General features: G+C 37.2%; 1 protein-coding gene across 8 annotated transcripts in view; it reads left to right on the top strand.

The window, feature by feature from the left end:
- Positions 1 to 16363, top strand: part of Tcf12 (transcription factor 12) — a 396809-nt gene that overhangs the window by 337023 nt on the left and 43423 nt on the right. For 7 of the 8 annotated variants that reach the window (XM_023712449.1, XM_004628873.2, XM_023712450.1 and 4 more), the window contains 4 exons: positions 7531 to 7636; positions 9763 to 9902; positions 10173 to 10317; positions 10781 to 10845. In XM_023712449.1, coding sequence (XP_023568217.1) covers positions 7531 to 7636; positions 9763 to 9902; positions 10173 to 10317; positions 10781 to 10845 — 456 coding nt within the window. Of the gene's footprint in view, positions 1 to 3309; positions 3443 to 7530; positions 7637 to 9762; positions 9903 to 10172; positions 10318 to 10780; positions 10846 to 16363 lie in introns of all 8 variants that reach the window. The other variant, XM_023712452.1, reaches the window with a different exon arrangement.

Below are 16363 nucleotides of genomic sequence, written 5' to 3'. Positions count from 1 at the left end.
AAAAAAAAAAAAAAAAAAAAAAAAAGAAAGTACAATTAAATAAAATTTCCAGACTGTGTGTGGGCCCTTATAGTTAAATGAAATACTTTTATGATAAGGAAAACATGAAGTCATACAAAACTTCTCTGAACATAGAGGGCTAAAGACATTAAAAGACAAAGGCTTTTACATAAATCTACTTCCGATTTATTGTGTTTTTATTGTTATCATTTTTTTCTTTACCAAAGTTATCCAAGATTATCATGTGTGAGACCAACTTTATTTTCTTGATTCAAGTAGATATAAATACCAGTCAGTTAAAACTGTAATTCTTGCCAGTAAAGTCTGTTGTCACAGTGCAGTTTTATTAATGCTTTTGTGAAAGAAATATGTTCCTTTCTACTGATCTGGACGAGCTGAAGCAAATGATCAGTGTTTGGGGGGTTTTGGAGATTTTGTTTGTTTTGTTTTGTTTTTGTTTTTGTCCAGAGCTACATATTTAACCCAGGGCGATACACATGCTGAACAGACAGTCTAGCATTGAACTGTCTCACCAGCCCCGTGAAATTCTTACTTTAAATATGGATTGCTAAAAGGTGGCACATGTTGATATGTTTAATTATTGCCCTAGAAGACAAGAATTCTTAGACATTAGTTTTTTCATGAAAAAAAATTGCAATTATTGGGACTTACCTTACTAATAGTATTTGTAATAGAAACCAGTGGCATGTGCCCAGTATTAATAAAAATGTGCCATGGGGCTGGTGAGATGGCTCAGTGGTCTGAAGCACCTACTTACAACAAGCTAAGCAAAGCACAGGGACCGCGGTTCAATCCCCCAGCACCACATGCCAGCCAGTGCCGCCCCCTGGTGGGCTGAGCTGGACACACACATAAATAAAATAAATAAATTTAAAAAAAAAATGTGCCTGATATACTGCAAAGCTTTTCCTTACAATTAAAAAATTAGTAATAGTCAACTGTGATTGTTATACAGCAAAAGCAGTAATTGATTTTTGAGATGCTTTGTACTGAAAGCTAGAATTTTATTTCTAAAGAAGAAAGTTTAATTTACCTATTGACATATCTCTAGAAATTTGGGAGGAAAGATATTGGTCCTTTTACTTAGGAAACTATTAAAAATAAACACATATTAAACCTTTAGAGAAATACTACGTGTGTGCTTCATAGGCAAGTTAGGTGAGAGCCGCCGTTCACAGAGGGGCTGTGTCCCTGTGCCAGCCCCGATGCTTCAGGTGTCTCCCTTGGCTGCACGCTGTGACTTCAGCTGTGGGCACTTCTCCTAACACTATCGAAGTATCCCTTCCCTAGGTTAGGGTCATAGTAGCTCCAGCTATTATTTCATGGTAGTTTGCCATCTTGGTGTAATATGTATGTTGTGTGGTAGTCTACTGAGAGCATTGAGTTAATTATCAAATTTATTCAAATGCTTTATGTCATTTTCCTTAGGGTTATGTTGTAGTTTTGATGAGAGAAGTAGCATACCCAAGTTTCAGGAGCTTCAAAGTTTAGTTTGAAGTTGTACGTTTTTATCTAAGGATGTACAAAAAAATCATAGAATTTTAGCTCTATATAGCAGATCCAAATTGAGCAGAAAAACATAGAAAATTATTTTTAGTAAAAATCTTTAATTTCTCCATATCTATCTAGCAAAATTATTGGAATGAATATAGTTATTAAAACAAAAGTCTTATTAACACTTTTTAAACAACCTCTTTTTGCTCAATTCAGGTCCTATTAAGATCAGCAATAATAAGGAACTTTGTATATCGAATCATAGATTCGCTGCAAGTAGAATCTTTTTTTTTTTTTTTTTTTTTTGTGGAACCGGGGATTGAACTCAGACCCTTGCGCTTGCCAGGAAAGCACTTATTCCACTGAGCCATCTCCCCAGCCCCTGCAAGTAGAATCTTTATTTTTATGCTAGAAGATGCGCTGCCTTCCTGGGGCGGTTCTGCAGGTCGTCCTCCACCAGTGTCTTTAGTCGCACTGGTGTGGCCACCTTGCTGTCCTGAATTGACTCAGAACGTTTACTTTTCATGATCTTTTGGTTCTGGGGAAGAGCCAGATGTTGCACAGTGCCAGATGTGGTGAACAAGGTGGATGAGGGAATTATAATGTTTTCCAAGCCTGCCTTTCAGTAGGATAGCACTCAGCAGCTGTGTTCATAGTACTTTTTGATTACACCTTGTAAACACACTCTCCATTTTCACAACTCCATTTTCTCCATTTTTGCGTCAGAAAATGGCTAAAATGGTAAGTGTGTTTGAAGCAAGGAGTAGTGTTTTGAGGAGGATTATTGGCAGTGTGTCTTTTGCTACAATAATTTTTTAAATTTAAACAGTCACTGTTTTATTATTATTATTTTTGGGGTTTTTTTGGCAGAACCAGGAATTGAACTCAGGCCCTTGCGCTTGCCAGGGAAGCGTTTCTTCTACCAAGCCATCTTCCCGGCTCCATTCAGTGTTTATTTTGATCAGACCTTATACTGAGTGCAGAACAGTAGTAGGTTAATCAGCAATAATTTGCACACTAAAAATTAAATTGTTATAAGCATTACGTAGTTTTTGTTAGTGCTGACTCTTAAGTGTACATATTTTTAAAATTCTGTACCCAGAGGCTTAATTATAGTTGTCATTACAGTGTTTGACTTCAGCTTTTCTTTTTCTCGTGGATCTAGACTTTTTTCCTTTCAAGTTTTAAGTACTCAGCTAGGTCTCATGAAAATACAAGGTATCATTATATAAAAATGAGATAAAGTGATTGTTCTGATTATACTATCAAATTTTCACTTAAAATATTATGTTCTAAGGTAAATTAGCCAAATAATTTCATTTTGTTTTATTGTGGTAAATGAATATAAATTGTGCTCAAGGTAATTTCTGTTATTACCATAGAATGGTCATGTATTAAAGGTCCAGATTAGCACATATTAAAGTATATAATGGTTTTGAACATACTGGAATTTAAAGAGAATTATTTAGATCATCTCACAAAAGAGGTAATAGAAGTCCAAACATAATGAAGTCTTGGTAACTAGCTCTGTTTTGGAGCATGTTTAGAAAAATAGATAAGCTTTTCAATATTGCTTCATCCAAAATTAGGTGACAGTATTCCCAATATGTTTTGAGAATTTAGGCTAGCTTCATAGACCTTAAGGTTTATAAGAATTTAGAATATTGATTTTAAAATAATGTATGTGATCATTAATTGTTAAATAAGGAAGAATGGTCTAAGTCAATGTTCACTATAGTAACTATTAGCCACATATGTGTTTAATAAAAAAAAACTAAACGTTTAATTCCTCAGATGGGCTGTGCACATTTTGGGCGTCCGGTGGTTGTGTGACGAGTTCGTTGTGGTGCAGGAGTGGTAGGAGCTTTCCATGCGTGGACACACGTGGCTTGAGCATTCGTCTTCTGTTCTGTGGAAAGTCCCCTGGGTGAGCGCTTACTGTTAGGAGAAAATACCTGTCCCTAGTCACGCGGGTCATTTAAAATGTTAGCCATCACACAGACTGATCTATTCATCTTTTTTTGTCCAAAGCTTCTACTACTTTGTGCCTTTTCTCAACAATTACCAGAAAGTCATTATGCTTTCTTCCCACCCAGGGATGGTCTCAGTATCAGTCACAGGAAGAATGCATTGAAATCAGGATCAACTAAAATTTCACAAAGACAGATTCCCTTTGTCCTCCTTGGATGATTCATCTCGTTTAGACTTAAGGGTGACTCCAAATTCAGGCAGAAGACCGTTCTCTGCGTAGAGTTCTTAAAGTTGGTCTTGCCGTTTACTTGGTTGTGTGAGCTGAAACATTCCAAAGATTATTGTGTGGTCTCTGTTAAGAGTAACTGCAAATATTCATCCTTGAATTATACTATCTGTTTATAATAGTCACTTTGAGGTGGGTGGGATCAGGACATTAAAGATATTGATAGGACTTTGTTCTTTGTTTTTGAAATAGACTTTGATAAAACTGAGGTATCAGATTTTCATTTTTATTCTTTTAGGATTGTCTATTCGTCATAAACTCATACTTTTTCTTACTACCATTCTTCAAGGGGAAAATTTAAGTGCTTAAGAAAAATACGTGGCCCCATTACATCTGCCAGGAGCCTGGCTTTCTGAAATGGAGACTAGATTTTTAAAGAAAACTTCTGTCCACCACATTTTAATAAAACATCTTAAAGTACTTAATTGTACTTTTTCTGTTCTTTTTAAAATAGTTTGACTCCTGGTAGATGTTAATCATCTTAAAATGTACCTATTCATTTCTCTTAATTTTAGGGTTGTTGTGATACAGAATCATCCTTGAAATTTAAATGTATGAGTAAATCATTAACTAGAAGAAGAAAAAAACCTACCAACTATGCGCAGGTGATCAGATGACATAAGCAGTCTGGTTTTAATTTGTGGCCAGTACTGACTGTAGCTAGGAATGGACGTGCTCTTTTTGTGGACTTGGCTCGCTGTTTCCCTACATCTGGGATTAATAAAATCTTTGAGACCACATCAGTTGGACTTTGCCGCAAGAAGTCTTTGATCTGAAAAATACAGACTGGCACAGCGGCCGCTTCACAGCATTGCATCTGTGTTGTTGCAAGCTTTGGTTAGGGTACCAACTGTAGAGTTAGAAATGCGATTGGGCGGGCCTGTGCGAATGAGGCCATGTATTTGAAAACATTTTTATTATGATGAAAATTTAGAACTTGTGTTAAAACATAAATGATCCAGTACTAGAGTTTCTACCATTTTTATTTATAGGAGGTAACACTTAAAACTCCTTTTTTTTTCAAAGCCTATTTACAAAGACTGACTTTAAAAACAAACTTTACCTCTAACACATCTTTTTCATACAGCTTCAAAATTTTTTCTGTTTTGTGTGGTTTATCTTTGCATCTTTGCTATCCTTAACAACTGTTAATTATTATATGATCAATTTTTTTTCTTTAGCAGCAGTTTGTAAATCAGTAAAGTATGTTATTTCATTTTCTTTTGTATTTGCAAACATTCTAAAATTCAGGAGTGTAAGTCCTGTGTGATATACAGTAAACCGAATAGGATAAAGGATAAAGAAACAAATTAGAAAGTTAAACTGAGAAATTGTGCAGGGTTTTGTGTATGAAATGATCCAGCAGAACTGGGTTTTTTTTATAATTATCAAATGTGTGACTTACATGTTATTTCAGTCTATATCATACAGTTAGAGAATTTTATATTTTATACTTTCTAAACAAGAGTATAGTAAAACACACTTGTGATAAAAAGTATGTGTTATGATGTTGTCTTCAGAATTTCATTTGTATTGGTATTTCCTGGCTAAGTCTGTGGATTTACTTACTCTTTGCTGTTTGTAGTTTCAGCCTCCTTTGGGGAAACCTATATACAAAGAGGGCAAAGGACATCTAGTTGTGGCTGAGATTAGAGCTAAAACTTGATTAAAAGAAAGTAGTCTGAAGTTCCTTTCCTGAAAACTTTGCCTATCAGTCTGTCCAAGGCATTTCCAACACATTAAACAGTTATTTAATTCTAACATAATCTTTTATGAACGTTTTTAAACTAGAGTGGTATGATTAATATATACAATGAACACACTTTTTTATCTGCCGTAACTCTTACGTAGGGTCCTTCTGGATAATACTTAGGAATGTATCTTACTTTGGCCCAAACTTGTCAGGTACCACAGATTTCGGTTTTTGCATCTGGGATATGAAAGACGGGAAAGAAACCTGAATACCAATCCATCAAAAGACACACCTATATTAGAACTGTCCAGCCTCCCAAGAAAAGCAAAAACAAACTTCTAAAACTGTTATTTGGGATCAGTTGTGTATTATATAAAGGCCTGTCACACAAAAACTCTTAAGAAACAGCATTTGAAGACCAATAGGGCTATATTTAACAGCATTACACTTCCATTGAATAATCAAAAGATGATGCTATGAGCTCATTCTTACTGCTTGTTTTGTCCCAAGGTAGTGTACTGAACATTTATCACTGTCTCCTCTGCTCTTCCCATCAACTCCTAGCCATGTAGCTCTGTTGGCACCATCTTCCATAGGAAGATCAGAGTGATTTGCCAGAGGTCTTTACAAATAGCTTATGAATATGTAATTGATAGTTATGTAAATTAAGTGGCTTCCATTTTAATATTAGCATGCTTAACTTTCGTATTATTGTTCATAGTATTTAGAAGTACAAGCAAGTAAAAGTTCTTCACAATTCTAAATCCAGAAATTAACCATTTTCAGTATCTTGTGTGTAATTACACAAATGTTTATACAATCAAAAATACAAATTTTTTCACATGCTCCCATAATTTTAATATAACTTTCTTCTAGTTAAGTGAACTCTTACAAATTTTTATTTTGCAACAAAACTTAATGGATGTTTCCTTAACAAACTAAAATAAAAGCATTTTGTATACAGTTCATAATGGCTTTTCTTTCTCTTATTTCTGATTCTTTACTTTTCCTTCTTGGTTTTAGATGTTATAAGAATGGTGTGATTATGTTTTAATCATTATGTTTTGATCATTGGTGTTATTAAGTTTATAATGCAAATATTGATCATTTGCTAATTCAAAATGTTCATAGTTTTATCTGAAGCAAAAGTTTACAAAAGGACATTAATATTGCTTTAACAAAGTCAGTTATATTTCTCTTAATATACAGCCAGACTTTAAAGAATTAAAATTCCTCAGCAGAGTTTGGTTTTTTGTTTGTTTTTTGGTTTTTGGGGTTTTTTTTGGTTTGTTTGTTTGTTTGTTTTTGTTTTTGTTTTTGGCGGAACCAGGGATTGAACACAGATCCTTGCATTTGCCAGTCAAGCACTTATCCTACTGAGCCATCTCCCCAGCCCCTAGAATTTGGTTTTAATATATCTGTTAACACTGTTAAATTCATTACTGAATAATTGTGTTGCACCTTTCACGGTTACCCTGTAATAGTAACAGAAAGTGGCAACCTTCATTTTTATCTTCTTTGATAAATATTGTGACAGTAAAAAGAATGAATTCTGTCTATTCTGAGGACATTTGTTGGCCCATCAGGTTTGTCATTGCTGTTTGGAGACAAAGGCTTTCTATGTGGTTCAGGCTGCCTTTAAGCCCACTATGTAGCCCAGGCTCACCTGGGACTCATGGTGATCCTCCTGCCTCAGCCTTTTGAAGGCTAGGATTACAAGCCTGCACGATTGCACCTAATTTGTAATCATAATCCATTGTGAGATTTGTACTTTGTTAACCTAGGCAACACTTAGTGAGTCTATTTATCCTCTTGGTATAATTTCACACCAAGATACAATTTCATGGCTAGTTAGAATATTTTTCCTAGTAATCAGCTAAAATGAAACACATAATAACCAAACATCACATAATCTGTGTAGATTCAGGCAATGTCTTTTGTATTTATAGTAGGCCTTTATGGAATAGATAGACTTTTTAGGTACTTTTTGGAATGTATCACACACTTTATATTAAATACTATAATTTTCATTTTAAAATCTTTAATTTTCCTATTTAATTTTAAGGTGTATGCACCATCTCCAAATTCAGATGATTTCAACCGTGAATCCCCTAGTTATCCATCTCCTAAGCCACCTACCAGTATGTTTGCTAGCACTTTCTTTATGCAAGGTAAGTACTGCCAGTAGCCACCACATATGACTGTAGTCACCTATATGTTCACCCATATTTTAAAATGTGAGGCAAGAGGGCTGGGGAGATAGCTCAGCGGCATTAGTGCCTGCCTGGTAAGCACAAACTTCTGAGTTTGATCCTCAGTACCTAAAAAAGGAAAAAGATTTGGAACTGGGGAGATAGCTCAGCCATCAAAGCACCTGCCTGGCAAGCACAAGGACCCCCATACTGCGTGTGATGCTGACCCCAGAACCCCGGCCATGCCATGCCAACCACCAAAACCAGGTGTGGTGGCCCATGCCTGTAACCCCGGTGGTGAGGAGGCGCCGACAGGGTCATAAAGAGTCTGAAGTGCATCTGAGGCCCTGTACCAGATGCATAAATAAATGAAAGTTTAGAATGTGAGGAAAGAAAACAGCTGTAACAGGTATCTATAATTATCTAGGTGTTTAGGACTGAAATAACTTACAGTTTAGCTATATAGTTTTCTGCTGCTTAATGTAAATTAATTGGGTTTTCAGGCAAACCATTGGAGTGCCTGTCAGGTACTGATTGAATTTATCAAGGGCTTAAATTGAGGAAAATGAATAAAGCTGTTCTGGCTTGTTTTCAAATTTAAAAATATGAAAGCTATTAACCCCGGTTTCTCACTTAAATTGCAGATTTGGATCACACCTAAAATTACCAATATATTATAGAACAGAGTCAGACTTGTTAAAAGAGAAAAAATGTGTTGCAGTTCCTGTAATACATGACTAGCAAATCATTTTATGTGGTCTCCTGTGGTTTAAAACTATGAGAAGCATATGATATGGGAACAATATAAGTTGTTACATAAATGGTTTCTTTGCATCGTGAGTGAAGTCACTGTGGACATGTTTCATTTGAAGGTTTACTATAATGTGATCATTATCAATTAAGCTTAGTATTAAGAACTTTCTTGATTCTACTGCTTTAAAACATCTGATAGAATGTACTTGGTCTTTAAGAGATTAAGAACTTCGGTATTTTTTTATTGAGAAATAAATATGAATGAGACAGTTTCACAGCTGATTAATAGGACAGTTTTTATAATTAATACACTGTACATTGTTATCTTCTTAGTGGCTATCCATAGCACAAGAAGCAGACAGGATATTCTGTCCAAACACTGTTAGTATACCTCTTTCTTCTCATTGAATTAAGCGAAAGTAGCTGTAAATTTATCCTATTTTGTATATATAAATACAAAAGGATCTTTCCTTTGTATCCTTTTTTTTTTTGTCCTGTCAGAGGTGAGTATTCTATTGGCATCTAAATACTATAGATGTTTGAATTCAACTAAACAATCTAACACTGTCTAGCAGTCTATAATATTAGTGGGTTATCCTCAGAAGTTATTGACTTGAGCCTTTTACAGCTCATTTATTAATATGGATTTACTTTATATACCTCATTTTTATACTTTTCTGCTGGATGGTTAAAACTAAGATATAGTAAGACCTACATAAAAAGAAATGTAACTTTTGTATCTGATAAGGTCAGCCAAGTACTCTCAGGATTTATCCTGTAGCCTGTACCACCCTTTGTACATCCTTTTGTCAGTGTCTGACATGAGGATGAGTCATGGCCATTGCTTGACCAATTTGCTCTCTGTGAAAGTTTGAGAAAATGTTTTTTCTCTCCATGTGACTCTCCCCAGGCTCACATTACATCATCGAACACATTCCTCTGTGGCTCCATAATCTTCTTGATCAGATAATTTGGAGCACAACTGAGTTACATGTTACAGTACAGGTTCTCCTATGTCCAACTTCGGTATATTTATGGGTGTGCCATTTAACCAAAAATTAAATCCAACCAATCCTCAAATTTGAGATATTGAATATCTGTTTAGGTAGAATTTATATCATCTAAAGATTTTTAGACTGAACTACCTATTACAATTTGGATTACATTTTTTTCTAGAAGCCTATTTTTTCCTTTTACATAATAATTTTATAGTTTGAAGAGAAGAAAACTGGGTAGGAGATTAAATTAGAAGAGGGGGGAAATATCTGGAGGGTACCCTTTAAATTTTTATACACATCATCAAAATTTTAAAATCAGCTAAGAAAAATTTCCTATTTCTCTTTTTGTCTTAGATGGGACCCACAATTCTTCTGACCTTTGGAGTTCATCAAATGGGATGAGCCAGCCTGGTTTTGGTGGAATTCTGGGGTCCTCTGCTTCCCACATGTCTCAGTCCAGTAGCTATGGCAGCCTTCACTCCCATGACCGCTTGGTAGGCGATCACACACGGAGAGGTGCAGCCACACCTCGCCTCACGCGTGTTTCCTTTGGTATTCCAAGTAGGAAACTTAATTCTGCCAAGATGGCTGGAGTTGGAAGTATTTCTAGGCTTACTGCATTTACTGAAAGCAAATTGTAGTAGTGACAGTTGTTAGCTGCTAGTTTATTATGCTCTTTTTGGCCTGTTACAGTAGTTCTCCAGTATGGATGCACGCAAGTCAGAGATATGTTTAACAGAGCACATCTCTGTTCCCTGTTCTAGAGTTACCCTCCTCACTCAGTCTCGCCAACAGACATGAGCACAAGTCTTCCCCCAATGTCCAGCTTCCACCGTGGTGGCACCAGCAGCTCCCCATATGTTGCCGCCTCCCACACTCCTCCTGTCAATGGATCAGACAGCATTCTGGGTGAGCCTTTTGGTTTATAAAACTTTGTAAAACCTAATTTAGGAATTTTCAGTGAACTCCATATCTTTCATTCTATTTTTAGTATTTGGTTTAAAAATAAAGATTGGGGCATAGTGGCATACACTTGTAATCCCACTACTTGGGAGGCTAAGGCAGGAGGATGGCTGGGTGATTGAGGCCAGCCTGGGCTACATAGTAAGTTCAAGACCAGCCTGACCCACATAGTGAGACTCTGTCTCCAAAAACCAAAATATGAAAAAAAGAAGCTTTTAATTTTTTAAACCAGAAACTAAGAGGAAATACAGCTTTAACTTGTAGAGTACAACACATACTTCCTAGCTTGCTGTGATGACCCAGTGATGACAGTAGTCATCACTCTTCCTCTTAGAATAATGGCAGTGTGCTAAGAATGTTTCTTTTCCTGCAGAAATTCTTGATTTGTTTCCCTTCTTGAAATATCTAGGAACCAGAGGGAATGCTGCTGGAAGCTCTCAGACAGGTGACGCACTTGGAAAGGCGTTGGCCTCTGTGAGTATTGGTTTTCCTTGTTCTGCTGCATTATCTGCACTGCTGAATGCAGTGGTTAGACTTTGTGTCATAAAAGCACGTAGTTAAAGCTAGTCATTTTATTACTTTTAGAGCTGTTCTCAGGTTATATTTATGCATGCCCTGAAATTAACTCATAAAAATACCCTCTCAGCCCACCCCTGTATAAGAACAGCCCTCTGGGGGCTGGTGAGATAGCTCAGCGGACTAAAGCACCTGCTTAGGCAAGTGCAGGGACCAAGGTTGTGGCACCACATGCTACACCAGCCCCACCCCTAGGGTGGGCTGAGCCAGCCACAGAATCTAGGCTTAGTGGTACAAGCCTATAATTCCCGCTCTTGGGAATGCTGAAAACAAGAGGGTCACTATGAGTCCGAGCTGCGAAATGAGACCCTGTAACAATCAAATACATTAAGAAAGAAAAAAAAAGAACAGCCATCTGACCAAAATTTAAAAATCTGTCTTTGTTTTAGGATATAGGTGAAAGAAAGAGAAATTTGGGCATTTTTTAAATTTAAAGAACAAATGGCTAAAATCCATCATTAAGTATGTATATTTGTTTTAAACACATACTTAGGAGTCATTAAAGTAAATCAAGTAGTACCGAGAGAGACAACACAGTTACTCTTTTAAAGAAAAAACAGTCTGCTACAGCTGAGTCTTTCAAAACTAAACAATGAGATGTTTTAAAAAACCAGATTAAGGACCAATGGTATAGCTCAGCAGACTAAGCATGTGCTTAGGTAAACGCAGGTGCCAGGGTTCAATCCCTGGCACCACATGATGTACCGGCCCTGCCCCCGGGTGCATTGAGCTGGTGATGGAGTCCAGACATGGTGGCGCGTGCTTGTAATCCCAGCAGTAGGGAGGCACAAGTCAGGAGGATCACTGTGAGTCCAAGCTGCATAGTGAGACCCTGCGCACACGCACACGCACACACATACACACACACACCCAAATTAAAAATAAATAAAAGGCCACAGTCACTGAAGAGCACAGTCTAAAATGAATAAAACTGATTCAGAGAATGTTACAGTATTTTCCTTTTTTTACATTTTCTTAAACAACTAGTTTGTATCAGTCAAGAAATCAATGACAAGCAGTGGTTGTGTTTCAATATTTTGACTCTTCAAATGTTAGAATTAAAATCTGTTCTTTTGGAATGCTGAAACTAGAAGGGAGAGCAGTGCTCAGTAGCCTTGAGAGAGTTCAAGTCTAATCATCCAAAAGACATCCCTCGAAGGCCCATGGAGTTGCATGATAGTTTCTAGTCATGGCAAAGGTACAAGATTTTAACATGCTGTACCTTTCAAAGGTTTAAAGACATAAAACTTATATATCGTTTATGTAACTAAAACTTTCCTTGTAGCCATAAACAAACGTCATGAGAAATGAAACCAAGTCAAATTCATCTGCTACGTAGTATAGTCCTACATCAAAGAGGAGCTCAATAAATGTTTCCTGAGTTGTCTTGGAACATATATAATCATAGTGGTGATCACAAGACCCTAAGAAACTATTAGGTGCAATTTGAATACTTCTGGGTGCTTGACAGTGTGCTGAGTACTGATCTAATCCTCAAGAAAACTCTGTAAAGTTGGCATTATTATCCCTGTGCTACACATGAGGAACTAAGGTTGAAAGAGTTAAATACTTTGAGCTCAGGAAAGTTAGATGGAATCACAATGCCTATGCTTGGGAACTCAGCCTCACCAGTTTGAGACCACTGTGCCTGCCCAGGCACCACATGCTGTAGAGTTGTGTTACAGCATGTGTAGATGAGGCTCAAGAAGATTGTCCCACTGTTTTCTGAATTTATTCCTACTGAAGAAAACTACCTATTTATGAAAAAAAAATTATGATCAAACATTATTAGATCCTGGAGATTCCTAATGGCTTGGTTGGCTTACTGTATTCCTTCTGCTGATCCTAGAAGTCTACTAACAAAAATTCACATGAGAGGACAAATAACATTTGAATTCTGCTAGGTAACCTTTTAAACTAGAACATGCAATTCAAGTGTTCTGTTTTGGTTTTCCTCAGAGGTCATCTGTTGGAAAAAATCTTCTATAGAGAACCGTGGCATATAGGCAGGCACAAGTCTGTGGTGTTCTCAGTGGCCTTCAGAGTCTTCTGTTACCCCTTATGTCCTTGAATGTCTTCCCATATTCTGAACCCATACTAGCCTGGAAGGATGCCTTTGGAAAAGAAAATTTGGATGGAAGCCAAGGAAGAAATGTTTAATCTAGTCAGTGGGTGGGCCTTGGTTGTCATGGAAACTCTACTCTGTCATCCCATGTTGTTAGGAGGCAAGAGCAGTCAGGTCATTCCATAAATCATTTCTGTCATAGCTGATGGTGATGCATTCCATCTGCTCCATCACTACATGCGATGGTCTGCAGATTTCAGATCCCTTCCCTCAGTCTGTCTTCCGCCTCCCCCATCCAGACACCTCCCCAAACACTCTTTAACTGCTATTACAGACTCATATTCACTTAAATATGTGGTTAGTGCTTTATATGTGCTAAAAAATAAAAACATTACATTATCTTGGGATAGGAAGGATTAGAAGAGATGAGAAGGACCTTAATGAGGATTACATTTGAGTATCTGACATGTGTATCAGAATTTTATGTTAAGTGTTAATGATCTTGGAAATGCTGGCCATGAGTATTTGAAATTTTAAGATACTTAGAATGTGATATTGTCAATATAGAATTTAGCTTTACGTGGAAAAACACTGTATTATCATTAGAAGCTAATTCTGGTTCTCCAGTTGTCTGATACATGCCTTAGAAGGCCTTTCATGGGTGAAACATCTGAGGGTGCAACCTTTGTTCTACAGTTTAGGTATTAGAGTGCACACAGAATGCTGTGTGATTAAACATGTAAGGCCAGATAATGCGTGTGCAAAGGTTCTTTTATTTTAGGTTTAAGCCTGGATAATTGTGGTCTTAATCTCAGGATAGCAAGAAAGAGAATTGTACATGAAAGTATTTACACAAAGTTCCCAAAGCCCTGTGGATTATGCATTATTTAGATAATAAACTAGGGTAGATAGAAGGAAAGGAAAATCTGTGTATTCGTGCCATTTCTAGTGTATTTCCCTGAACATTTGCCAGACAATAACCCTTTAAGATTGTGCCCATGGAGAGTTCTATAGAGGAAGAAACATCTGGTTTATTTCAGTGCCTAATACCATATCAAAACACTCAGTCTTTAATTTAAAAGAGATCAAACAAGGGGACTGTTTAACTTTGTTGATTATATCAGACTTCTTTGTGATAATTTATGTTTTGATTTCTACCTCAGAGCCCGTGTGTGTGTGTGTGTGTGTGTGTGAGAGAGAGAGAGAGAGAGAGAGAGAGAGAGAGATCTGGATGGTTAAATGGTCTGCAGTCTGTAACAAAAGAAAATTCATGGAAGTTGACGTTTAAAAGTAATTCATGAGATAAGTTTCTTTGTTCTTTAGACTCAATAACATTAACATAATAATGATTAACTGAAATGTGCACTGTAGTGTTTAAAAAATTGGGCCCACAGTTCCAGGGTTGGACCTAGGAGGGCTCCATTGTTCCCTTTTTGTTTGAGGCCCTTTTCATTAGCCTCTGGCTTATTGGCACCCTGCTGGTTGGAATGGACCATGACTGATAGGAGGAGGAGCCTCATTTGTTGCAGTAAAATAAGGCCTATTACTGCATAAGCCTGGCAGAAGGTGTGGGGAGTCGTTCATCATTGGTCATTTAGCAGGAGGAACGTGGGCTGCTTCCCAATGAGTTCTCACTTTGTGTCATGCTCTAAACTAAGTCACCCTGCCTTCGTCTTTAAGTTACTGACTTCTTCCCCCAGCTTACACACCCAGACACTAGTGTTGGAGTTCTTTAAGTCCGGAAAACACAAAAAGAAATGTATTTTTGATTAGAAATGTTCTTTTAATGTTCAAATAAAGTCTGGTGTTTAAAATTTCTTTTTTTTTTTTTTTAATTATTTTATTTATTTTTTAATTTTGTGTGTGTGTATGTGTGTGTGTGTGTGTGTGGCCATCTCAGCCCACCAGGGGGCGGGGCTGGCTGGCATGTGGTGCTGGGGGATTGAACCATGGTCCCAGTGCTTTGCTAAGCTTGTTCCAAGTAGGTGCTTTAGACCACTGAGCCATCTCTCCAGCCCCTAAAATTTCTTAATAGCAATTTCTATGGAAGAAATACATTTGTAATTTCCTACAGAATAAATTTAGAGAGATTAAGTTTAGTGAAATAATGGTCCAAAAGAGTGTGTTATGCTTTTTTAATGTTGTATTGTCTTTCTCTTCCCTCATAGCCATTCCTTCTATGAAAGTAGAAAGGATAAGAAAAGAGTCCTGTGACTTGCTGGACTAAGCCCAGAAAACATATTGCAAACATTTCTTTCTGTCATTTATTTATTTATTTATTTATTTATTTATTTATTTATTCTGTATTTAGGGCAGGGTCTACAGGGTCTCACTACTTAGTTTGGACTCCTAGTGATTCTCCTGTTTTCAGCTTCCCAAGTGCTGGGATTACAGATGGGAGCCACCACGCCCAGTGTCAGTCACCCCTTCAGCCCGCCCCGGGCACTCCAGAATCAACCCGGGCCACTGCTGTGCTTTGCCTAAGCAGGCGCTTTAGTCCCCTGAGCTATCAGGCAGGCCCTTTCTGTCCTCACTTTAAATGGTAAAGTAGAACAGCAAAAGTGATTGGCAAGCAAAACAAGGCCTTTTTATTTTACAAATTGAGAAAAAGTTGTTTTTGTACCTGCCAACAGTTTTGGTATACTCCTCCTTTTTGCACATGGATGTAAGCTAAAGCTTTTTAAAAGCTTACATCTGCTTACAAATGGATCTAGAACATTTTAAGTCATTTAATGATAGACTCTAAATGTAACTTTTCCAACTTTGACAAAAGGAGTTGTCACCATTTCTTGACATGCTTATGGATTGTTTAATGGTAAGGGCAGGGTTATCAGGAAAAGCAAGGGTTTATAGCCCATTTATACCCTCAAAAGCCCACCCTACCAAACGAGGTGACATAGACACCTAGTTACTATACATTAACACACACCCTTAGAATAGTGGACCCGCACTAGTTGTTCTCAAATTATATGCCATAAAACTGAATCGAAATAAAATTACCTATGGAACAAACATTTCCCCCTTTTGTATTTATTAATGAGACCCCAATTAATCCTAAGATATAAATATCGCAATTTAAATAGTCCTGATTTTGGCCTAGGGATGTAGCTCAGCCACAGAGCATGTGTCTGGCATGTACAAGGTTCAAGCTGTAGTTCTCCGCAAACACCTCGCACCAAAAAAAGGGGCCTTTTGTAAGAAATATTACAAGAAATTTCAAGTACAGTTTTTTCACTCAAGCTTTTAAAAGCATATTGAGCACCTACTTATACAAGGCAGAGGCAGGCCGTGACGGATTCAGTGCTACGTGTACAAGGTCCCTGCCGAGGCAGGCCGTGACGGATTCAGTGC

Source organism: Octodon degus, unplaced genomic scaffold (assembly GCF_000260255.1).
Source record: "Octodon degus isolate 3935 unplaced genomic scaffold, OctDeg1.0 scaffold00026, whole genome shotgun sequence".
Classification (NCBI taxonomy): domain Eukaryota; kingdom Metazoa; phylum Chordata; class Mammalia; order Rodentia; family Octodontidae; genus Octodon; species Octodon degus.
This window is presented reverse-complemented; position numbering and strand designations above follow the sequence as displayed.